The following is a 26,640-nucleotide window of genomic DNA, read 5'->3' on the forward strand; positions in this document are numbered from 1 at the left end:
GGTATTTCATTAAAGAAATAGCAGAAACATGACAGTTGTATGGGAGAACTCAGCAGCTCTTTGGTCAATGCTGTGGCCAGCAGGGTTTGTCTTCCAAGTCATTTTTTTTATTTTACTGTACATACACTTTAAAAACCCCTTTTCACTGGCTTTTTAAAATCTTTCCAGAAAACAATCCTCTTTTTATTGAATAGACTGTGAGCCAAAGAGATTTTCTTTTTGTCGCTCGTCTCGGCTCCATCAGCAGACTGGAGCTGGTGCTGATTTACACGGCGTTAATCTTAACAATCGAGCGCACACGAGATATTACAAGCGATAAAAAAACAAACGAAGGAACTGTGGCTGGAGACTGTCAACCGCAAGGAATATCGCGATTCTTATCGTTAAGACAGAACACCTGCAGACAGGACGTGTGGCGCGGGCGTCGCCGACGCGTTGCCGATGTGACGACCAGTGGAGACCAGCTGTTACGCCGCACACCTCAAGGGATGGACTCAGGCACGGCCACGTTTGGTGGAAAAAACGGTCTCGCAAACCCCCTCAGACCCACACAAATACACAGTCACACACGCAGGTATACACACACACTCCTTAATGCAAACACACACACGCCCGCACACACACACACACACACACACACGACGGCCACTCTTAGACACACATCTTGTAGATCACTCTGATTTCAGGGTGGCGAGCTCCGAGCAGAAAAAACGGGACGCTAAAGCTACCGTCGCCACCCCACGGCCCATGACTACATGAATGTAGTAGTAAGTCATTCATTTCACAATCCACTATGGAACAAGGCAATAAAACATGCAGTTTGTTGCCATGCCGAGTAGGGATGTCTACTACCTGAGGGGGCCGTCAATATAGTGATTGGAAAACAAAGTGCCCTTACTGTCACATTCATGTGGGCCGTCGTCTTAAAGCACATTCCATTATGTTCTTTAATAGTTCAGAATAAAGGGGAAGCAGCTCCTAATCAAAATTCCAGTTCTCAGCAGGCAGAGAAGAAAAACCAGCCAAAATAACTCTTGTTCAAATCATAAAAGTAAAGGATTCATTTTCCAAGTGCATAAAAATGTAGAGTGCAGAAGGAGAGCGAGCCTGCGCCCGCTGAGCACCGCAGCGGCCTTGTGCGAAAGCAGCGGTGGATTTGGCGGCTCTTTGTCCATGCGTCAGCTCCACATTTCTATGCACTCAGTCGGGGATAGCAGACTGAACCATGCTCAACCGGAACATGGTTGGTTTTGCCCCCTCTTTTATGGATTATCTGAGTCGAAAGTCAGTATGAGAGGCACGGATTTGGCTTTGACTGGAGCTGGCTTTTAATCTCCCTGGAAATGACTTCAAACTCAACTTCAGCCAAATGCCGCATGTCTTGTCAGCTTGTTAATATTTGTTTCATCGCACAAAGAGTTGCGTCTTTCTTTTTTTGCCATATCTGCGTAAAACTGCATCACCAAAATTCAAAAATCACTTCAGTGTTGACCGTCCGAATATGACATGACACCAATATGAGCATGTTCATGATGATGTTTCCTTCCCCCGACACATTAATTTGATAAAGTGGAATTTGAACAACTCTTGTGTTTGTGTTAGTGTGTGCAAAGCAGCTTAGTAGCAATTCCGATGACTTTTTTTGTTGTTGTTGTTGTTGTTGTTGTTGTTGTTATGTTTAAAAGAGGTGCCATGAAGAAAAAAATTAAATAAGAGAAAGGAAACAAACAAGCCAAGGCTGTACTGAGTGGCAGGTGACACACAAGGAGAGAATGCAGCAAGGCTCTCGTTGTCATTTAAGGGGTTACCTTCAACACGATCTCAAATGTAAACATACTAGTGAAGACATAATCTGCATAGCCTAGGACCTGGAAGGCAACGAGACGTTTTGGTGTGTTACTGGGGGAAGTTAGTCACAGCACGGCGCGGGGACACAGGGCATTTACCTTCAAAACGATCTCAACAGTAAAGATAGCCGTGAAAGCATAGTCAAAGTAACCAAGTATCTGCAAAAAGCAACGTACATGTTGAATAAAGACAGTACATTGTGCATGTTCATACAACATGTCAACACAAGATCAATAGAGAAAAGGTACATCAGGTCTTCAAGGGGCTTGGCAGAATAAAGTCTACAATACAATCTCTATTCGAAGTAAAATATACACAGTATATCACATTGTTTGTAGTGTCTACTCTTCATAAATATATTTTATTAAACACATTTTAATTGCAAAAAATATATAATAATAATAATAATAATCATAATAATAATAATAATAAATAAATAAATAAATATAACAATAATATAAATAAATAAATAAATAGATAGATAGATAAACAAATAAATAAATAAAACAGTTAATATAACTATGGTTTCAAGAAAACATTCCAAAGAAGGACCATTGGGTTAGGATAAGGGAAATGGATGAAATGATTATTAAACTGTGAAGAAATTCAATAACTTAAATTATTATTGCGATCGATGCATTGACCAAAAAATAAATAGAAATCTTACATCTAATACATTTTACTTTTACTTACTTAACTGACTTAAAATCATTAATTTCTTCAGTTAATTTCTTGCATAAAGCGGCGGAAAACTTACAATGTTCCGCGCGGAGAAGTTTCGGATGGGGTCCTCAGCCGCCAGGGAGACGGAGCTGAGCATGATGAAGACCAGGATGAGGTTGGTGAAGATGTGATGGTTGATCAGCTTGTGGCACCCGACACGAATCCTGAAAAGAATCACGGCACGGCAAAGAGAATGACACACTCTGCGCCGGGAAAAAACAGGTTAAGCACCACCGTGCCGCGTTAATCGAACCGGCTCTTACGGGTTGGTGTTACTGAAGATGAAGAAGGCACTTCCTTCAGGGATGGGAGTGATCTTTTCTTTCTTCACCAGGTCTGAGATGGCGGGCCGGGGGCCCGCTGGGACCTCGGGGTCCTCTTCTTCTGCCGCGTTGTCATCATTGTCTTCCTCTTCCTCCTCAATCGACAGACGGCGGTCAATGCCATTTCATAATGTACCTCCCCCTTTAAAAAGTAAAAGCGTTCTAAAATCCCAGCATTGAGATCGTGATTACCTTTTCATCTTTGTCATCTTCCTTTTTGTCCCTAGAAGAAAGAGCAACAACAAAGAATGTTTATTTCCCTGACTATACCTGTTTTACAACGTCAACCTCGGTGGGATCAGGGAGAAATCGAAACGATACCCCTTTTTGTCTCCCTCGTCGGTGTTGAGTGACTCTGCGTCGGCCAAGTTGTCCACAGCAATAGCCAAGAACACATTCAGGAGGATGTCTGATAAAAGGGTTTAGTAAAGGCAAAACAATCTGATTGGGGGAAAAAAACAAAAAACTGAGGTAAAGATTAGAGCTACGACTTAATAATTAATTACACTTCGAATGAATAATGGAGGAACAACGGTATGCATGAGACACACCGACAGTGAGAACGTCATGATTGAAAACCGTGAATTCAAAGGAGCGGTCGCTGGGGGCAGCGGAGGGAGGATACAGTTTCCGCAGATGAAGAGAATGATGAAGTAAATGCAAACGATCATCCCCGAGGAGGACGGGCCGCCGTACGCCATGATCCCATCGTACATGACAGCGTTCCAGTCTTCTCCGGTCAGGATCTACGCGCAGCGAAAAAAAAAAACAACAACAGGACGATCTGTGGCGCGTCCAAGATCCCACCGTGCAAGGTTTTAGACGTGAAGCTATGTTGATGGGAATCCAGGGGGAAAGACAGTTTTGACGTCGACAACCTCTGACTTCCCTTAACCCTTTACTTCCTTCACGCTCTGCCCCTGAGAAATTATTTTACGTCGTCGACCGACGGCGGCTGAGAAATGAGCCGCTCATCTACTCAAGGTCCCACTGAGTAATAAGAGTTATCGAGGGGTCCTGCACGTTACAGGGACTCCTCTGATTCATTGAATTGGCAGAAGTAGGAGCTTCGTGCAGGTTTCATTGTAAGGTTGTATTCCCCGATGGAGAAAAATCAAAATCAGTTCATTGTATGAAATGACGACGTGGTCAACACAACAATACTTTCCTTATTGTAATCACTGAAGACACACACACACACACACACACACACACACACACACACACATACATACACACACCTGAAACACGGTCAGCAGGGCCTGGGGGAAGTTGTCGAAGGTGCTCCTCTTGGTCTGGGTCTCGTCGAAGTTGAACTTGCCGCCAAACACCTGCATGCCCAGCAGCGAGAAGATGATGATGAAGAGGAAGAGCAGCAGCAGCAGGGAAGCGATGGACTTCATGGAGTTGAGCAGAGAGGCCACCAGGTTACTGAGGGACTGCCAGTGACTGGGAAGAAGAGAGAGAGAGAGAAAAGAGAGAGGAAATAAAGAAAGAGGAAGAGAAAAAACAAAACAACTAATTTATTGGATACGTTTACTTAATGACCGGCGACAGGGTCATGGATGCCCACGCCTCATTAGGGGGCACTAGGGGGACCCACACACTATTAGGCAGGTGGTTTTAATGTTGTGGCTGATCGGTGTGTATCTCTCCGACATGGGCTCAAATAGGGTATCGGTAGCGCAAGAATATCCTCAATACAAAACTCTGGCCTCAAGAGTGAAGTACATAAATATTACAAAAAGACATTTGGATTTTCTGCTATTATTATGACATTTTACATGTCTGATTCAACTGATCTACAACCTTCAATGTCCTTCAGTATCTTTTGATGTATTTATGAGCATTCAGCAGTCATTTTTGTCTGAATTAGGATTTTACGGCACACAATACACTGTAATAAATATTCATGGAGTTTGTTACAATTTATATTTAAACTAGCACTCTTGTGGATTTTTATCCAATATTTATAAGAAACATATGCCTGAAATCGTCCCAAGACCTTGCGACCCCCGTGCGATTGGGAATCCCCGGTCTGTGCTGTTCAGTAAAAGTGTTCCATTGGATCAGGGAATTTCTTAATAATGAAATTGACCTTGAAATTGAGATGCAATTTGAATAAGACTTCATAGTCAATCTCTCTAAATATGGGGCGCTGCAACTCCTTCCAAAACGCCCTGTCTCTACTGTTTAGTGAAAGAAACAAATTGGATGTCGCCTCCTGTATCACCTACTTACAGTGACTTAAAATTTTGGATTCAGAAGTGCGGCACTTGGGTCCCCTTACCGCGTGACCTTGAAGATCCTCAGCAGCCGGACGCAGCGGAACACAGAGATGCCGAGCGGGGACATGATTTCCAGCTCCACCAGGATCGTCTCCGTGATGCCTCCGCACACCACAAAGCAGTCGAAGCGGTTGAACAGCGACACAAAGTACGCCTGCAGCCCCAGACTGTACATCTTCACCAGCATTTCGCATGTGAACAGCGCTAACAGCACCTTGTTGGCAACATCTGAAAAGACAAAGAAAAGGCTGAGCTCATTAAAATTCCAAAACATATGCAGCATGAGGTGGAAGTAACATTGCATCTCGACTGGAAATTAGATTAAATTATTATTGTTGTTATTATTGAGCATAATAATAATAATAATAATAATAATAATAATAATAATAATCATCATCATCATCATCATCATCTTTGTATATCATTAACAAAACAAAAGTACTGAACACAAACAAGTAGAAAATTATAACACAAATGGAGAACATAATATAATATAAAACACATTTAAACAGATTAATAAGGCCTTTCTATCATTATATGGTTAACCATTCCACATTTGCTGGGCCACAACTGCACATTTTCAGTCTCTTTTTGATTTTGCGCTTTGTAGAGGGAAAAGCAAAAACACTTTGGTTGAATGACCTTGAAGCACAGTACGGTCTGATTTTTTTAAGAGTTCACTAATGAAAATGGGCGCTCTACCATGCAAGGACTTAAAAGTAATTAAAAGGATTTTAAAATGTACTGTAAAATGTCCTGGTAGCTTGTGATAAGAGGCCAGAAGAGTAGTAATAGGAGCAGAAAGTGCAGTTGTAGCTCGGAGACCCCGGCAGCAGAATTTAGGACACGCCGTAGACGAACACCATAAAAAGTGAAGGACGTTATGGGTTACTGTCGACCTCATTTAAAAACTATAGTAGCCGCGGTTTATCACATACCCTGCACTTGTGTCAGCCATTCGGGCTGGTTGTAGTGCTCGGAGGAGATGGTGAGCGTGTTGAGGAACACCAGGATGATGACCAGCCAATAGAAAGGCACCGATTTTACTGCCAACCGGCACTTCCTGCGACAAAACCTGTTCCAACGGCGCCAGCGCCGACTGCAGAGAGAGGAGGCTGTGTCAGCGGGCAGAGAAACCGCCGGCGACGCTTCACTTGACTTGACGCTTTAAAACTTTAAAACGACTCCCTTTTGTAGACGTAGATACATCATTGCAGTGCAATTCAATGGCAAATCAGTGCGGTTATTGGCCGTATCCAACGGGGAAAAGCCTTTTTTTTTTTCTTTTTGCAAGCCGCACTGCACAGTAAAATGAGCTAAAAAAAAAAGACCACGTAAGGGTAAGGTCTAAATATACATGCTGGTACATGCTGACTTTTCCGGGGCTGTTGATTTATGATCCCTGGTGAAGACTCATTATAAATTCTCCAGAGACAGAGCGAAAGAGAGAGAAAGTCAAGCCGGGCAGGGGAAAAAAAAATACTGCATCACTCCATGCAGACACAAACCTTACGCTCACAGCTGCATGCATTATAACATAGAGCCAGAACCACAGTAAAGTAATAATAATAAACAAATTAATAAATAATAAAGTAATAAAAAACAATACTAACCTGAACTTTGACTTTGAAATTTTTTGACTGAAAGAATTAAGAATAAGTTTATATGTACATATACTGGTTGTAGTCAGGAGTCAAAGATTATTGGTGAAAATACAGGATTTAGTATATCCAACAGATAGACGTCCGTAGCGTGACAGCAAAGGGGAACACCGTAAATGCAAAGTATGCAAGTAAAAAATTGGATGAAGCAACATTTTCAGGGTCAGAGGACACATGAAGAGTAATGACTAAGAATGTTGTGTTTTCTGTTATCTAGTGCCCAGTAGCTGATTCCAAAAAGGCCCTCGCAGATGTGCTGCTTGTTTTTCAAATCAAGGTGATGATGTAAGGTGACTGAGTGACCCCCTATGTTGTATATTAAATTGCATGTTCAGTATATTGTATATGTTATATATTCATATATTATATATTGTATATATACTATATTGTATATATTATATAGTGTATATTCTGTGTATTCATTTCCATCTTCTCACCATAAAGGTCCACAACATGGCGTCTTCTCGTCCTCTCCATTTGGATTTTCTGTATTCACAGACTCTGTCTCACTGGCCGGCACGCTCGCTGCGGCAGTAAAAAAAGCACACATCACACACACCGCCGAGAGAAAGTGTACACTCAGTCTCCCAAGCCCCCAAATTGCCCGAAAATAAAAGAAACAAAGACACCGCAAAGTCCCCATCAAAGCACCAATCTGAAAGGATCACGACCCAAAGTGATCGAGTTCAGATCCAAAGCGAGTCAGAAGCGGTCTTGTGGAGGATCGCTGAATCGTAAGAAACAGAGGGGAAAAATCAACAAACGCGTGATTTCATTTTCCCTGCCTCAAAGCGTCGCGGCCGCAGGCAGAACTCTCGCTGTCCTCGCGGAGGGAAAGGTGCTCGGCTGTCACCGCCGGCGCTGCCGCTGTGCAATTGTGATGGCTGTCACCGTCAGCATCATTTACAAGTTGTGAAGCCCAAGCTGACGCGGGACAGACGACCGGGCAGCTGTGCTCCCAGGGCTGACGGGTGAGGAGTAACGGGTGAGGAGGAGGAGGAGGAGGAGGAGTAGGAGCCCGGTCCCTGATCCTGGTGTCTGTGCGTCGGGGAAGAACTCCTCCAACAAAGTGATAAGCGTGACCGTACAGAAACGAAACGTCACTTGGAAGGGCTTGGGGCTTCCACGAAAACACCGCTACTTAGGCGGAGTGAGGGCGTCCGCTTTGAGTTCCCTGAGCTGTCAGGCGGCTCTTTCCTTTCTTTCCGGGGGGGAGAGAGCGCCGCTGACTGCCGGAGTGATCTGGGTTTAGCCCTGTTTTACTATATTCGCGCCGATTCCTGAGCTTTAAAAAACGGGGCCGGGAGTAGAAAAAGGGGGCGTGTCCTCCTCCATCAGCCGCCACGGCTGCCTGGTTTTACGCGTCGCTTTCCTCGTGGTGGGGATGAGGGCGCCGTGGCTCATTGAGTTGGAAACACAGGGACGCAGCTCGGGGGGGAGGGGGGGAGGAGGGTTAACACGGAGAGAGACATGGAGGGAGTAAACACACGCACACTGCACAGTCTCTAATGCTCTAATGCTCAAACAGAAGGTTTTTAAAGACGACTGCAAAAGCATGAGCAGGATGATGAGTCCAATATACACAAATGCATGCGCGCACACCAACACACACACACACACACACACACACACACACACACACACACACACACACACACATACACACACACACACACACACACACAAACACACAGGCAGGTACAGTACACACATAGGGCTGTCACCATCATGAAATTTTAGTTGCCGATGAATTGTCATACAAAGAATTGCGAGGAACAATGTATTTGTCCATTTTTGTTCGTTTTATGCGAGTATCATAATGTAAGCTTATACAGCTGTTGCAGAAGAGCCATTTATTCACATTTAAGGCTGGAACATCAAAATTCAGGTACACCGTCAATCGATGTAAACTGATGGAAAGGCCGAATTCACGTGACATGCACTGCAATATCTGATGGAAACATATGATTGTGGACTAACAATTTTGCAAAATATTCGCTATCAGCTCAAATAATGGCGATCGGGTGATTATGTAATAATTGTGCCATCTCTACACACACACACACACACACACACACACATACATACACACACACCTTTTTTGGGCTGCTCTGACACTCAATTTCAAATAATACTAGTCATTAAAATTCCTTGACTATGACAACAAGCTTCTACTCAGTAATGTGTGGGACTTTGGACTTTATAAACAGTAGGTTGATGATTTGATGAGAGACAGATAGCAGTAGAAGTAGTAGTAGTAGTAGTAGTAGTAGGAGTAGTAGATGGAGGGAGGTCATTTTAGCTGGTTTTGTGCTCCTGTAAGCTGATACATTCTACAATACATCACAATTTCTGGCTAGGAGAACAAAGTACTAAAATACTCTCAATCACACACTTACACACACACACACACTTACACACACACACACTTACACACACACACACGCACGCACACACACACACACACACACACGCACACACAGTAAACAGCAAAACATATGACAAGAGAGGGAGAGCGAGAAAGACAGAAGAGAACTAGAGAGGCAGAGGAAGGGAGAAGTGGACCTCCATCACGGAGGGAAACCACAGGATTTACCATGTGTGTCGGAGGACTGGCTGAACCACCCAAACCTTCCTTTCTTCTTCTCGGTGAGGTCAGCCAGTGTCACCCCTTCATGTGCAATGCATGCAAGCCCATGCATTCAGACAGAGCCGCACAGCAGAGAATCATGGGGAGGGAAGGAGGAAGGGAGGGGGAGGAGGGGTGGGAGAATGGGTCAGAGCAGACAAAAAAACACCACAACAACAGTCATGACAGCAGCATTCAAAATAAAGATAGCGAATGGCGACACCACCGGGAGCCACATGGACTGCAGACACTGAGGAAGGGTAGAGAGGAAGACGGAGAGCCATTAGTGACGGTCAAGCGCCCTGTACTAACATGTCCCAGTGCAAATTAACACATTCACACGTCTCCATGTCGGTACAGGCTCATAAACCACTGACGCGGACACGAAAAGACACAATGGACGTCGGACCTACGAGAACCGCTTTTAAATACACGCTGAGCCCCGTGAAGGACGAGCCTGTTTGAAGATGGTTAAAATCTGCCATTTGGCCTAAAATGTCGGTCTTAATGTGCTGTACCACAGGCAAATTGAGTTTTAGCGCGTTTACTCGTCAGCACGCACATTTGACATTACCCCTGACCATTTTTCTGATGACAGTTTTCATTTTTGAATTCGCTATTTTTAGATTTTGGAAAATGTGAACAATATGTTGAGAAACCTACCTTTATTAAGGTTTGTTGATCTCCGGGTCCCGCGGACACAGTAAGATGAATTTTTGGTAAAAGGTACTTAATTTTGCAGTATTTTGGAATTCGACCATTCTGTCCGAAAAGGCAGAATACAAAAGACATCAAAATTAAGTACATTTGACAAAAATATGTGTGCTGATGTAATTGTCAGCGGGACCAGGAGATCCTTTTCAGGTAGGTTTCTTGCCATACCGTTCAAATTTTCCCAAAACCCGAAAATAGAAATATTATTCCAATCTAAAAATGGGAGCAGTCATCAGGGAAACAGGCAGTATAAAATGTGAGCGCTGGCTAGTAAATGGGCTAAAACTCAATTTGACTGCGGTATTGGTCGTTTAAAGTGATCGTAAATGCTATTACCTGTGTAGCAAACGGTGTAATTATAGGCAGGGAGGGAAAGTGTCGGGGGAGAATTTTAACATGTGTTGACGGCAGATGCTAGACTTAACTTAAAAACGTGTCAGCGAGGTTTTTCTAAAGCTCCTATCTTTAGCATAGGGGCGAGGGAAGATCACACTGAGCTGCGACTGAGAAAGAGAGAGGGGGACAGAGAGAGAGAGAGAGAGAGAGAGAGCGAGAGAGAGAGAGAGAGAGAGGGCTGGGAAAAGAGAGAGGAGGGAGTCTCTCGACTCCACTCGGATGCCGGAGCCGAGGCAGTGTCTCTGTTCTGCATCGTGTGCGCTGCTTATATAAAGAGGATTTGGATTAGGAGTTTTCATTTTGCCCAAGTAATGATTTATCCCTTTCTCCTTCCTCCAAACACACTGCGGGTGCTACATGGCGTGAGACTCCAGGGTGCAGGGCTGAAACGCCCGATACACTCCCTATCCATGCTACCTGATCCCCTACCCCGTCGCAAAATTCTAAGTTAACCTTACGCAAGACGCCGGTTAGAACAGATAACGAGAAATCAAGCGTTAAGTTTTAAAAAAGTCAAATTTCACACATTAGCACATTATCTTAATGCATTTACAGTTGATCTTGTAAGTCCCCTCCAGACGTGGCATCACCTGAAATCCGAATCGAATATTTGTTGGTTATTTTCCTTCATTATTACTCTCCAGGAGGCTGTAGACTGCACATGCAATTAACTTAATTTCGAGTAACTTGATAGCGATGGACTATGATTACAGATGACATCATTACGGAGCGAAGCCACGTCACTTCCCATGGACCGCTCATGTTTGCGCGGCGCTGCGGGCGAGGGGGGGGCGCTCGGGCAGCTTACGGTTGCGCTTGCTCTCCTCGTCGGCTTCGTCCTCGTTCTCGGGGTCGATGTCCTCGGCCTGGGTGATCCAGTCCAGGTAGCCCTTCAGGTCCTCCTCCAGCTGCTGCTTCTCGCGGAGCTTCTGGAAGTCGCCGCGAGCTTTGGCCTTCTCCCTCTCCTTAGAGAACTCTCTGGTGTTCGCAAGTGCGCGTGCGTGCGGGCGTGTGCACACACACGCGCAGACACACGCACGCACACACACACACACACACACACACACACACACACACACACACACACACACACACACACACACACACACACACACACACACACACACACGTGACATGCACTGCAATATCTGATGGAAACATATGATTGTGGACTAACAATTTTGCAAAATATTCGCTATCAGCTCAAATAATGGCGATCGGGTGATTATGTAATAATTGTGCCATCTCTACACACACACACACACACACACCAGACACACACACACACACACACACACACACACACACACACACACACACACACACACACACACATACATGCATACAAACACACATGTGCACATATAATAATAACAAAAGAATAGTAGGATAGGAATAGGAACATGGAAATCAAAGCAGGTCACTGCAAAATTCATTCATTTCACAGCGAGTATTTACTGAGTGAGGTTTGATAATTAACCTGCTTGAAACAAATATAGATACAGGTGTCTATTCTGGTCCAACACACTCATTTACACACAGTCATCATCTTAAATGTATCACTCATGTTAAAACTCCTTGTGTGTTTCTTAACCCTGGCCACTGGAGGGAGAAGTGCACTGTCGAAACTGCAATGAATTGCCATAGATTTGTGAATTATACTGGTGTATAATGCAAGATATGCAAGATAGTGTTTCAATTTTATAATAAAACATTAATTAAATTAATTATAATTTGAAAATAGTTCAAAATGGTCTTGAAGATGTGTAGGTGACACAAAGATTTTTAGAGGTCAGATGGAATATATAGACACTATATACACTGAATTCCCCGAGGAACAAATCTATAATAATTCAGTGTAATCGGTCAGTGCATTTTGGGCATTGGAAATAATAATTTGTATGACACACCACCAATAAATACAGGCCTTTTCATGCTAAAAACATATAATCCTTGTATGTAAAAATGAACATATTCACCATGTCAACACGGATGATTAACACGTAGACTGTATTTCCTGTTCGTGCTAATCTGAAGCCTCGGCCCTGATGCCGATCTAAAACTGTAAAAGCCATCCACGGGATTGAGAGTGTGTCTGGGTTCATCGTGATTACACTAACCTCGTTGACTCTCGCATCCGTTTTTGAAATTCGGGCGATGCTCGCTGGTCAACCATCCAGAGTTAATTCTACTGTAATACCCCACCCCCACTCCACATGGCTGGGAAGCCGGGGTTTGAAAGAGAGCTTAGGAGGAGCGCCGAGGGAGTGAAGGGCGAGAAATGAGATTAATTTTTCTGAGGAGGGTTGGGTGGGATGGGCGTATGGGGAGGGGGGCGGAAACAGCTCACTTTGCTGGTGTGGAGGAAGTGGAAGTGATGGCGGGGGGTCTTGGAAGTTCGGGGGAGTAAAGGCTCGGATAAACTACATCCAACACCCACCTCCACTTCGCTTCTCCTTCATCACAGCCTGATTATTGGCTTCATTTTTGTATTTCTATCTGAGTCTATGAAGCTTCTCTGGGTTTTTGATATCTATAAACGCGGCGCGTCGCAGATGTGATCAAAACCCCAAAAACGCGTCGTGGGAGGTCACACGTCATCCCGCACACAGCAAAGCAGACACGCGGCGCGACACACCACACAGCATACACACTCGACTTCACACACTGAAAACCCAAACTGCCTCTTACCCACTCAGCACACCCAACACAAGGTTAAGCACGAAAAAGGAGCCCAATATGATCAGGCTTACAAAATAAATCCAAGGGGTTTCCCATCCAATGGCATCATTGACCTGTAAGGGCCCAGAGCAGCGGGGTTAGTGAAAACGAAGGAGGTTCCTTACCCGCTCAACACACCCAAAACCAGGTTAAGAACGAAAAAGGAGCCGAAGATCACAAGACTGACAAAGTACACCCATGGAAGCTCTAAGCCCATAGCGTCATTCATCTGGAGGAGCAGGCGGCGGCGGAGGACAGGAAACACCGCAAAGGAGGAAAAGAGAATAAAAAGAGAGGTAAGATGGAGCAGCACGGGTCTCATTACAAAATCGTCAGGAAAAGAGAAAACCGAGAAAACAAAACAAAAAAAAAAAAAAAAAAAAAGAAAAAGGACAGGGCGTGGCACGTCCGTACGTCTTCTACGGCGGTGGAAACAGAGCGTTCAGTGGGAGAACTCGTCAGGCGCCGCAGTCGGTTGTCAACTGGCTAATTATTTGAAATGAGGATCTTGAGAAAGGTCAAGTGAGACCTCAACGAAAAGCGGTTTCACTCCAGAACCATTCTTCTCATTCGTTTGCCTCGGCCTCAAGAGGATGCTCCAGTTTTGGGGGAAATTAATTTACCTGTGAAGCATTGTTTATTGCCCGGCAACCCCCAAATCACTTGAAGCAGTGCCTCACAACAAATCATCATGAATACAATTACATATATATATATATATATATATATATATATATATATATATATATATATACATATATATACACTGTGTGTGTGTGTGTGTGTGTGTGTGTGTGTGTGTGTGTGTGTGTGTGTGTGTATATATATATATATATATATATATACAGTATAATGCTAATGCTTTATTTATGTTGGATTAGATGGATGGATGATGGATAGATAGTTATATAGACAAATAGATAGATAGATAGTTATATAGATAGATATAGGTAGACAGATAGATGATAGATAGATAGATAGATACTATAGATAGATAGATAGATAGATAGATAGATAGATAGATAGATAGATAGATAGATAGATAGATAGATAGATAGATAGAAGGATAGATAGATAGATAGATAGATAGATAGATAGATAGATAGATAGATAGATAGATAGATAGATAGATAGATAGATAGATAGATAGATAGATAGATAGATAGATAGATTATTGATCTCGGGAGGGGAGTTGTGTTTGTGTTAAATGTATGTGTTTTTTTTTACTCATCATAACGATGCAACGTGTACTTTTTAAATAAGTGAGATGTTGAAGGTGTATTTCACAGGAGCTAGGCTACGTGTTTCCCCCTGCAGCTTAGCATCGTGCTAACAACGTGTATTTGGCTCCTGGACACACAGATAAAACCGGTACCACGCAAAAAGTGGAGCATCCCCTTTTCCCTTTGTCATCCCGAGCCAAGGCGGGCGGAGGACCCAACTCTCTGCACAGAGAGCGGCGTGAGGGACTCACCCAGTAAAGAACGTCCGTCCACCCCTCCATGGTGATGCACTGGAACACCGTCAGCATGGCAAACAAGAAGTTGTCAAAGTTGGTGATTCCGCCGTTGGGGCCGTGCCAGCCTTCCCTGCACTCCGTGCCGTTGATGGGGCATTGGCGCCCATGCCCTGAGATTGCGCATGGAGCCGGCTCTTCCTCCGCCAGAATATCTACATACAATGGAAGAACTGTCACCTAATGCATCCTGCTCAACTCACTACATAAATATAACATTTTTAAAATCAAAAATATGAAATCTACATGAACAAATTAGTGGCGTGTTTTTTATTAGATTAGATCAGGTCGGGTTTATATCTGAAAATCTTCAATCATAGAAAGTTATATTTGAATTAGCTCTGTGTAAGACTCTCTACAGTAGTGTTGCACATCAAGGCTGAAATATTAAATTGTAATGACTTTATTAATTTATCTCATGTTTACGAAGCAGAAATGAAATGCAAGTGTTCCATGAGCTGTAAAATGATAACTGACAAACAAAACGGCAAATCAAGTCAATAATGATAAATAAGGCTCAACTGACACCTGACCCAGATAGTGTTCCATGTAGGGATGCACCGATTGTGAAATTCTGGGCGATGATTAAAATAACAATTTGGCCGATAGCCGATGCCGATGTTTTCCGAGTTCCCCTGAACGCAGCATCACTTACAGTTTTCCGAGTTCCCATGAACGCAGCATTACTTCCTGCATGGAGCGCTGCAGAGAGCCGTGTCTTCTATAATCGATCGCTCTCTCGGACGGATACAAATATAATAATTAAAAATGCCTAAAATGGTTTGTCAAATATACTTTGGCGGTCGTTTATATACCCGGGCGGCCCACCCAAGTTAAGCCAACGCGTGGGAAACGCGGAAACATTGGCCACTGCCATCGGTGAATGTCATCTTTTTTACACTTAACAAGGCCAATATCGTCCGATACCGATGTTATCCAAGCATCATAGTTCTATGTTTATCCGGATCTGTCGCTCACTCTCAAATAAATCGAAGTGACACCAAACAGTAAATATGTTCTGAGCGGACTCGAGGGTTAGAAATATGCTTCCGGGCAGCGTACGTGGAGAAATGCATTGCAATTGGCGGTTGTTTACTCGCCGTGTAAACAGCCACAGGCGTAACGCTGCACAACACCGCACAGAGCTCCTTAAAATGCAACAAGGAGCAAAACACGGAATGGACTCGAGAGAAAACAAGAGAGTGCACCTGTGCCAGGGTTAAAGCAGGTAGCGTGCATCTTGCCAATAAAAAGCTCCAGGCCAATTATGGCGTAGATGATGATGACAAACAACACCAGGAGGGCGATGTGGAGCAGGGGGACCATGGCTTTAATGATGGAGTTCAACACCACCTGTAAACCTAGGAGGGGAGTAAAACGCAGATTAGACGGAGCTCTGGACTCTCAACGTGTGCGTTTATGTTGTCGTCATGCACGTGACCATCAAAATGGGAGGTTTGACACCATGTTCTATAATTGTGTAATTGTGTAATAGTGCAATAGTGCAAGAGTATAATTGCGTAATTATGTAATAGTACAATAGTGCAATGGTGCAATAGTGTAATAGGGTAATAGTGTAATTGTGTAATTGTGTAATAGGGTAATAGTGTAATTGTGTAATTGTGTAATAGGGTAATAGTGTAATTGTGCAATAGGGTAAGAGGGTAAGAGGGTAATTTCGTAATTGCGTAATTGCATGATTTGGTTCTTTTAACAATTATCTATTATGACTAGATCTTCACTTAGATAAGTTAGATTTAAAGAAATGCAAAATTAATTGATATTCAATATTTTATGATATATTGATATTCAATTAGAAAAAACTGATCTTCACTGCCATTTGTTTCTGTGTAATAAATATTTCCACTCCAAAAAAGCTTGTGTGCAGCCAAGGAAATTAGACTGTGACAGAAGAGGAAACACTTCTTCCTTCCTGATTACAATTAAAAATAGAAGAGCACACGGCAAAACACAACACATTGAGTTCAGCGTGAAGGTTTTGACCTTACAAAATTAAAGGGAAATATATAATGTTTTCAATCCAATAGTGGAATTATAACAAATAATTACAGTTGATAATTTGAAGTTTTGCTTTCCACAAAAAAGGTTATAAATTACTGTTATAAATAAAGGGGCATTTCAGCATTATTCGACATCTCACTATGCATAGAGTGGATATATGCAGGTTAAAATTCAGATTGTTTTTTGTGATCCTTCCTCAACATCTAGAGGCGTGGCTACTCACTGGGGACTCCTGAGACCAGCCGCAGAGGTCGCAGCACACGGAAGGCTCGCAGGGCTTTGACATCGAATCCGCCCGACTTGCTGCCGTGGCCGTGCATCGATGGGTGGGTGTTCGCGCCCATGACTTCTGCCTTTTCATCTTTGGTCAAAACCTCCAAGACAACACTAAACAGTCTGCCAAAACAGCAAAGGAAACATAAACTAATGAATACTATACAAATAACAAATATTCAACCATATTGGGGGTTTTTTATGTTGAAATTAATAGTTCTACTTAAAATTGTTCTTGGATAAATTGGTGACCACCATTCCGTGACAGATGTTCATCTTCTTTTCCTGCTTGCAAGGGTTTCACTTCTTTTTGTCTTGTGAGGTTTTGGCAAAATGTGAATCACTGATACACAGGTTTATTGCAAAAATAACTGGTCTAATAAAATAATCTAAATAATCTAAAATAATCTATCTATCTATCTGTCTGACTGTCTGTCTGTCTGTCTGTCTGTCTATCTATCTATCTATCTAACTATCTATCTAACTATCGTTGGCCTCTTGCATATCTTGTGGACAATCCTGAAGTTACTGTCCTTTCTTTTTGTTAATCTTTCTATCCCCCTATTATCTTTCTATCTATCTATCTGTCTCTGTCTGTCTGTCCGTCCGTCCGTCCGTCCGTCCGTCCGTCCGTCTATCTATCTATCTATCTATCTATCTATCTATCTATCTATCTATCTATCTATCTATCTATCTATCTATCTATCTATCCTCCAGAAGACACAGTGGGAGCAGCAGGGTGGACCTCCTTCTTCAGCAGAGGCGTGCCTCACCTCGCCAGGAGGGGACATCACATCAAAGCTGCTGCTAACAGGCCTGAATGAGTGGACGCTGCCGATAAGAACCGGAGGGGACACTTTAGGCCAATAAACACAGTCTGCTCAGACTTCTGTTGAAGTGAGTCAGAGCCGGCGCCCAGGTTTTTAATTCATTACACATCTTATTATGTTCAAAGAAGTGTTATCCCCCCCCCCCCACCCCTGCCACTGCACGTGAATGGATCAGGAACTGGAGCACGCCTGCTCTCACTGACTTCCTCTGGTCCGGCACTACGCCTTAACTGCAAAACTTAATGATTCATTTGAACAAATGCATATTTCCCAATTCCGTTCCAAAGATGCTTTGGGAGTTCGTGAACAAGGTAAATAACGCGTTTTGAGGTTGGCAGATATTTTACTCATGAGACGTAGAGATTTTACTGATAGAACCTTGCGCGGAGTATTTCTCTTTTATGTCGATTTACCTTAATATATTTATTTATCTCAATATATTGGGCTTAGTGAAGCACAATATGGCCTAATACTGAACAAAAAACGTCGTCCTTCTGATTGTGATTGAATGTACCCGTTTCCCAGATATATTGGCACAGTTATATTTAGCTTTTAGATAGTGGAAGGATTATTGTAACGCAGCGTTTTCCGCGTGCAGCAGCAGTAGTGATTGGTCGCAGCGGGAGCGGTGCACAGAAATGCAGACAGAGATCTGACCCAGCTACCCACTGGACTGTGTGTGGATTGGAGGAGAGCGATGGAGGGAAGAGGGAGGAAGAGAGGAAGGGAACACGGGCAGCGATAAGGATGAAGATAACAAGAGGAGAATACGTGGAAGGGGAGAGAGGAAAGGAGAGAAAGTGGGGGGCGGGCGAGGGCGCAGAAAGCGTCAAGTACCACAATTTGGGACATCAAAATGGAAGGCGAAAGTGATGAAAAAAGGAGAGAGAACGGGAGAGATACAGAAGAGCCAGATGGGAGATTGTGAGAGAAGAGTGAGGGGGAGAGGAAGAGAGAGAGAGAGAGAGAGAGAGAGAGAGAGAGAGAGAGAGAGGGAGAGAGGGAGGGAGGGAGAGAGGGAGAGGGAGATGAAGTACGGCGAGATGGTGACTCACTCCAGTGGTGGTAAAGCTCTGATTTGTTCTCTCTGTCTTTTCTGGGTCATACGGTACACTGTGGGTGTGTGAGGGGCCTCTATTAGCACTCTGGCTCAAGCAACCTCAGCTCCGGCACCGGGGGGCCTCTCTCCGAATTAACGGACACTGCGTGATACGCAGCCGGAATCCTTCCTAAACCGTCGAACACTCGTGACCTCATAAACACGTTCGTATGGGACGCAGCCAAGCGACCACGTGTTGCAATGTAAAATACAATACCATATGCATTGTGGAACAACAAGCACTTTAATAAGACACCCATTCTGTGTCTGGATTTAGCTTTCAACATTTCACAGTGAATATAAGTTTTAAATGCAAGCAATAGTGTAATCAGAGTGTATATGGTCAAAAATCAGCAATTAGAGGCTTTATTGCATTGTGAACCTCATGTCATATTATTTGTCCCATTTCATTTGCATGGAATAACGCAACGAAACAAAACAAAAAAAGAAATTCAGTGAATAAAATGACAATATTAGTATATGAAGTAAAGGCTAAAAAGATAAAAAGATGGGATAATGGTCCTTAAAAAAAATGAAGACGGGTAAAAAGAAAACAGTCACAGCAAATTAAAATCCGTTTTGATAATCGTAGAAGAAAGAAAAACAATAAAATAATGTGGAACAACTTCATACCAAGTTCAAAAGGTACACTTTCCGTGCTGTATCAGCCCAGCAGTAACATACATTACATTTAATGAGTTTGAGTGGCGTGGAATATTAAGATTGCCGCTCATGCTCCATGGTTATAATCCACTATAGATGATGAAACAACAGAAATTAAATGAATCATCAAGTGAACTTGTTGGACTTACCCAATAACAACAATGACAAAATCCAGCATGTTCCAGCCGTTTCTCACATAGGCGTTCTGGTGCATCACCAGCCCATAAGCGATGATCTTCAGGAAGGTCTCAATAGTGAAAATGATGAGGAAGGCATATTCAACTGTTTCCTGGAGAGACGGAAAGAAGGGACGATCAACACCACGAAACCTTTGAATGTTTCCAAATATTAAAGGTTAATTTTTTATTATTAATTTATTTATTAATTCATTTAAAAAATGCACCAATTAAATTCAGCTGCATGTGGACACAAAGGCGCAAACGCACCCTCAGCTGTTTTTGGAAGGAAACAGATTGAGGCAGCTGCACCCATTGAGAGACGAATGAGGACGCAGCCAGAGAGAAAGAAGGGAGATGTTCAAAATATTCCCAGAGAAATTCATGAATGCCAATCATGAGGCTGCAATTAGTGGACGTGGGAGCACACGCGCATGCGCACACACACGCGCAAGCACACACACATGCACACACACACACACACACACACACACACACACACACGCACGCACATATGTTTTCAAATAAGTAAACAGAGGAGACCATCTCAGGAAAAGCAAAGTGACTCTATAATCCGGCTCGTCGATGTCGCCTGCTGTGCTTACTCTGCATATGGAACACAATGGCGCGAGGCCAACGGTAAAACAATAAAACGTTAAAGGCCACGACGCGAGCGGGAAACGAAAAAAACGCCCCCCTTCGTCCGACGGCGTCATACTATGCCTAAACAAAACAATAGCCATTCAGGGCTTTTCCCTTTTCAGGTGCCAAACGCGGGGCCAAGCTTGAAGACTATTATCAAGCATACTTCTAGTCTGTCACAGTCCAAACATACAAAAAGGAATAGGGCATGTCTGATTTAGACGGCATCCAGAGATCAGGACTGGTAATGAATGGTGTGAATAAACACACTCCAAGTCAGCTGTTAATAGGACAGTAAGCAGAAGCTGTACGCGAGGCTGGGCATCCAAATTCAACACTTTTATAGCACTGACTAAATTGCATTAATACTATTGAGTACGGAACAATTCTGTGGCATTCGACTCGTTTTCATACTTGATTGTTATTGTAATTTGCTTTCTTTAACATTTTTATTTTAAAGCAACATACAAAAAGTTGGTCGCGACAAAATATATTGATTAGGAACTAGTATAAAAGTTATCAGTAATCAAAAAAAATAATAATAGCAATACTCTAATAAAGTTCTGGTTAAAGGCACAACCGGTAACAGCTCCCCATAAAGGAAACCACGGAAACTGCATCAACATTGTCCGACGTGACGTTGCTCCTCCATGAGGTCGAGGGCTGAGGGGCATTTCAGAACAGCGGGGTTGCCTGTTTTGAGAGCTTGAAAATCTCAGCAGCCGCCCAGATAACACCGGGCATTGATCAGCAACATTTGCAAACCCCATCCCGTCGCTATGAAAACAATATTGACACGCGAGGCTGCCATAGCCGGGTTGGAGTGTGAGAGTGTGTGTGTGTGTGTGTGTGTGTGTGTGTGTGTGTGTGTGTGTGTGTGTGTGTGTGTGTGTGTGTGTGTGTGTGTGTGTGTGTGTACAATGCATGCGGAGCGGGGCCCCGGTGTGACTCAGCTGCTCCGGGGCCTCCACCTCGCACCACCTTCCGCGAGGCAGGGCAGGTCAGCCCGAGCACTTCAAACAGGCCCAACACGTCAAATAGGCGTTTAATGTATTTACCCTTCGCTGCTCCGCCACAACTCGTCTTATGCCGCGTCAGCAGGAAATGTCCCCTTAGTCTGCCACGCTATTAAAGGAGTGAACGGGGAATGTACGGGGTCTTTTAACCCTTCACATGCAGAATACATGCAACATCTGCGCACGAACCGAGGCTTTACTGTATTTGTCCCTCTTTCGCGCTCTCTCTCCTTCATATGTCTCTGTGTTTCGCTACATATTAGCCGCACGCACGCACACGCGCGTGCATCTATAACTAGACACACTTCCTGAGGCGGTTGATATTATAATCCGCTGCCTGGTCGACACGGTGAAGGCGAACAGCTTAGCAGCGTCTGAAAGGAACACACAGCCCCTTTGTGGCCCACGTGAAAGGAAGAGCCGGGCTTTCAACGGAGGTCTCGCCCGCTCAGACCCCGGGGCCTAAATAAAGAAAAGAGCAAAAGAGCAAAGACGAAAAAGGGAAAGTGACAAGTGACAAGCAAACGATTTCCGAGGCATTTACAGAGCGAGATGACCCGCGGCAAAGAGGGAACAACTATCGTTGAATGACAACATGACCAACCTTGCATTAAAAAACAGTAATTGTAAGCGATTCCAGAGTATACTCAGTGTGAAGCCTCTTGTTTTGAGCAGATTATAAATAAATGGATTATATTTGTTGGATTTTAATCAAGATTATAATCAAATTATGATTGTCAATACCACAATGGATTTTGCTTTACAAGCTACAATATATTTATGCGATTGCCTAACATCTGCATTAAAGGCCACCTATCCTGTAAAATAAAAATGATGTTTATAGCGTTTATGATCTCATGTATTGGAGCTACATTTTCAGTTTTTCAAGTCCAAACTAAATACCGGCTTAAAAGCTAGACGTCAACCACGGAACTGACTGTTAAGCGCAGATCAGCAGCGAGTTCTGAGAAAGAAATAAAATGTGTAAATATTTCTGCTGTCGGATGTAACGCAGACCACCCAGAGCCGTGACAATGGACAGACACACAGAACGGCTTTCAACTCAATCTCCCCAATTTTGTGTCTCAGAAAAAAAAACGTGTTTATCGGAAAATAGTATTTGTCAGTCCTGCAGCTCACTGCAGGTGCTGTTGGATTGATCTTCACCTGCCTCTCATTCTCCCTGTGTGTGTCTGTTATTTAGCGGGCGCTGGGACCACCGCCGCCCCGCTTCGCCAAATTGGGGCGCCGTCGGAAACACGACGACGGGCGGAGCGTTGTGAGACGGAGCTGGTTATGGGAGCACTCCTCTGCGGGGTGCAACATGTATGTCAGGAGCGACGGGTGCATCACTTGTTAGGCAACACGGGAGCGGCGGCGGTGGTGAAAAGAATGCACAAATAGCCAAACACAGCAAATAATAAAACCTAGTGAAAGGGACACAAGGTAAGAAGGGAATTGTCTCCTCTCCTCCTCTAGTAATTGGAGTCGGCCATTTGCATTTTTCTGTCGTGTTTTTCGATGGCGCTCCCTTGATGCACCACATCAACCTCACAGAGATAAAAGCACGTTGTCTTCTCTTTCTTCTTCTACTCTTTCTGCCTCTTTGCGACTGAGAAACGGCCTTTTGATAACGAGACTTCCACCTCCAGACAAACATCCCCCCAACCTCCAACTTTTTGAACGGTTGCTATGCTCACTATTTCTCCTTGTTATTGATGCGAGCCGGCTTTGCCATTGGCTGCCAAAATGTTGCGAATGCGTAATTACTAAATACATAGCCCTGTTTTCAGTATACCTCAACTGTCTTTCGTCATGTATGAAAAAAATTAAACAAAATAAATAAATAAATATATAAATAAATAATAAACTAACAAACACAAATAAATAAATAAACAAACAAACAAACAAACAAATAAATAAATAGATAGATAAATAGGTGAATAAATAAATAAATATTTATTTGTTATTGAGAGGGGGCAATATTGTAAACATAGTGGAAAAAGGGATATAAAATTACTTTTAAAGTTCTTCTCAAAGGGACCTATTATGCTTTTTCTTATTTTCTGTCATATATATATATATATAATGTTACAATGTCGAATGTTCATTTTAGACGTGGCCAAAGTGTGAAATAATGAGGTAAAATAATGACAAAATAATCGCTGTGAACAGAACGCTCAGACTTCCAACCGCTCTGAACGCTCCGTTTGCAACGTTTTTTTCTACTTCCTGCACGAGGTGACGTCAGATCGTCAAGGATTCCTTTCTATGGTCATCTGCTCCGTCGGATCCGCTGTGCATTTCTCCAAACAAAACCAATAAAAATTGTGTTTTTATTATAGATGTATTCATTTATTTTATTTTATTTTCTGACGCTTACATGAAACAAAAAATCCCCGCCTGCGAGAGTCCCGGTGCGTTGCAGTTTCCGTGTCTCCCACAAGCTTAGAGCACGTCAACAAAAGTCAGTAACAAACTTTTGAATGAGGCTTGTAGATCACCTCAATTTTGTTCAGAATCAGATTTTGGTGGACTGATGAGGCGAAATCAGTGAAAGTTACGGATTCAATTCAACGGAACCCGGAAGCCATGCTCAAACCCCATTGGCTCACAGAACTCGGGGCCTCAGGAGGGAGGCTCCTCCCACAAAAAAACAGTCCGTTTTGGAACAAGATGATACACAGTAGAAGCATGTTGGATGACTATAACGCATAATCTGAGTGGTATTTTTAGCAACAAACTTCAAGGACATGATTTGGGGACTTCAGAGACCTATATTAGCTTGTGTAAAAAACAGCTCCCCTTTAAATCATTTTTACATGTAGCGTTTAAAGTTATTTTGCCTGATTAACCACGCATTATTCATTCATCGGCAACGTGCTAGTCCATGCTGGAGAGAACAGTAGGAGAAACACCAGAGACACAAGGTGAAAAAGAAAAGAAACAGAAGAGAAGAGGAGAAATGGAGACCTTTGCACCAGATGGTAAATATCTCTGACTCATTGTGTTTTACTTCACAGGGACTTACTGTAATGTGATCTGTTTAACAGCTGGTACCCATGTGACACGTTGCGTGGCACTTCCACTCACAGGAATATTCAAATGTCGATGGGGATATCTAATAATGAATTTCAGAATGCAAACACAATATTCCAATTAGAATAATTGAAATGACACACACCTGGATAAACCAGATGGCTGGGATGCACTCAATACTGAGGCACATGACACCACATTGTGGTCACAGTTTGGTTCTGTTTCCACGGTGACACATGCATCACTGTGTTTACGGTTATCTTACATTTAACAGAAATGTCAGCCAACAACACTATTTCGTTTGTTGATAAATGTGCATTTTTCCCCCGGGGGCCGTTTGTTTACTGAGGTCTGGAAACCGAACGTTAGAATATATGATCTTTTCTGCAGACACCGTTTCATTTCCAAAGCTCAAGTTCATTGATAGCAGAGCAACAAACCCAACAGGACGACTCGATGTCTCGAGCCGAGGTTTAAAGATCCGGAGCGAGGCGAAACCAGCTTTTTCAAGTGATGTATTTCGGCTAAAATCAGGGCGGCATGATGTGTCTCACTGAAGCCGAGGAGGTTCGATCTCATCTAAACCACATGTTCGTATGCTTACTTCAGCGTCCGCTAAGACACAATGCAGTGGCCTTCCGTTGCGAAAGAATATGTAAATCTAAAATACGAAATCATGAATTACGGCTGCTGTTGGCTTAACCTCATGAAACAAAGGATCGCTGAAAATATATTGATGTGAGAAGATGAGGAAACGATATCGCGCCTCGTGCTGACGCGGTAGAAACAAAGAGGAACCTGATTACAACACCTCGAGGATCGCGGTTTATACGCGAGCAGCCCCTTGCATGCACACACGCGACCTTGTACCAAACGGATTTACTTTGCAGCGAGAAGAGCCCGTCGCCATCCAAACCGCTCTCTTCGCAAAGACGTCCGCTGTCGCTCGCTGCCACCTGAGTGAGTCACGAGCCGCCGCCCAGGACGAACCCCCGACGCAACGCGTGCGGGGTGATCCGGCCGCCTGGTTGTAGAAGCACGTCTATGTAAAGCCTCTGGCGTTGAAAATGGTTTCGACAACAACAGCGACAAAATGCACGCAAAGATGAGATTGACGGAGAACATTCCGCTTGACTTTTTAAGATCTCTCCTGGCTTTAACTGTGTTTTTTCGAGACGCCGTATGCGGTAGTCAATCCTTTACCTGACAGGGTTCTGGTGCACTAGAGCACGGTTCACTGGAAGAAGTGGATATATTGTCCATTTAGCATCGAGCAGCTTAAACTATTCGCGGTGCGTTCGAGCTGAATCCACGAAACAACAAGCTGCCACTCCCATGCGTAAAATCCATTCTGTGGCCGTTTGGCTCGAGACCGCTTCGAAAAAGGAGAACTGCCCAAACCAAGTAACTTTTATGGTTTGGTCTTACTGAAATGTGTATACAGACATGCAGTTGCATGCAAAAACGTTAGATTGGGGCTCTGTATCCGCCGGTGTTAAATATCAACCGCGCCGGATTGAGAACAGGAAGCACGGAAGTTGATTGGGACGTCCTGCTGAATGCAACACCTTATATTAGTGCATTAAAGTGCATTAGTGCATTAGAATGAGAGTTACGCTGTGACACAGCACAAAATGGAGCAGGGTTGGACGCCACGGTCCTCCGCACCCCCCACCCCTTCTGCTGTTGTCCGTAAACTGCATCCCTCCGCTAGACCCATAAAGCTCAGCTCACCGTATGATCTACAGTGAGCCAGCCGTGCATTCTCCTACATAGATCAGCATATATCCGAGCGTGGCAGATAAATGTTTGTGATGTCGGCCAATGAGCGACTGAGACGGAGCCTCAACATCCCTCATGGGGTGAGTCATGCTCTGGTAACGGGGGAAAAAAGAGGGAGGATTTCATTCACAGCACATTACTGGGAAAGACCAATGAGGAGGAGACAAGATATGGCAAGACACCCGTGGTAATTTACTTATCCGGTCGATTTTTCTCAATATTAAATACCATATAACACCTGACCAGTTTTTGGCGTTTGCTGCATGTGGTGCCTGTGAT

General features: G+C 43.6%; 1 protein-coding gene across 1 annotated transcript in view; it reads right to left on the reverse strand.

Annotated features, from left to right (window-relative positions):
• The window catches only part of cacna1da (calcium channel, voltage-dependent, L type, alpha 1D subunit, a), a gene marked incomplete at both ends in the record, with an annotated part of 61,315 nt that overhangs the window by 22,269 nt on the left and 12,406 nt on the right, over positions 1–26,640 (reverse strand). Inside the window, 19 exons of the mRNA XM_080001475.1 lie at positions 1,809–1,868; positions 1,947–2,006; positions 2,606–2,735; positions 2,835–2,989; positions 3,087–3,117; positions 3,216–3,303; positions 3,520–3,640; positions 4,136–4,343; positions 5,185–5,410; positions 6,121–6,281; positions 6,796–6,822; positions 7,281–7,368; positions 9,440–9,514; positions 11,391–11,560; positions 13,429–13,532; positions 14,778–14,974; positions 16,028–16,180; positions 17,065–17,237; positions 19,856–19,995. Of these exons, the coding sequence (XP_079857601.1) occupies positions 1,809–1,868; positions 1,947–2,006; positions 2,606–2,735; positions 2,835–2,989; positions 3,087–3,117; positions 3,216–3,303; positions 3,520–3,640; positions 4,136–4,343; positions 5,185–5,410; positions 6,121–6,281; positions 6,796–6,822; positions 7,281–7,368; positions 9,440–9,514; positions 11,391–11,560; positions 13,429–13,532; positions 14,778–14,974; positions 16,028–16,180; positions 17,065–17,237; positions 19,856–19,995 (2,367 nt within the window). The remainder of the gene's footprint in view (positions 1–1,808; positions 1,869–1,946; positions 2,007–2,605; positions 2,736–2,834; positions 2,990–3,086; positions 3,118–3,215; positions 3,304–3,519; positions 3,641–4,135; positions 4,344–5,184; positions 5,411–6,120; positions 6,282–6,795; positions 6,823–7,280; positions 7,369–9,439; positions 9,515–11,390; positions 11,561–13,428; positions 13,533–14,777; positions 14,975–16,027; positions 16,181–17,064; positions 17,238–19,855; positions 19,996–26,640) is intronic.

The sequence above is a fragment of the Zeus faber genome (assembly GCF_960531495.2).
Source record: "Zeus faber genome assembly, chromosome: 5".
In the NCBI taxonomy this organism is placed as follows: Eukaryota; Metazoa; Chordata; class Actinopteri; order Zeiformes; family Zeidae; genus Zeus; species Zeus faber.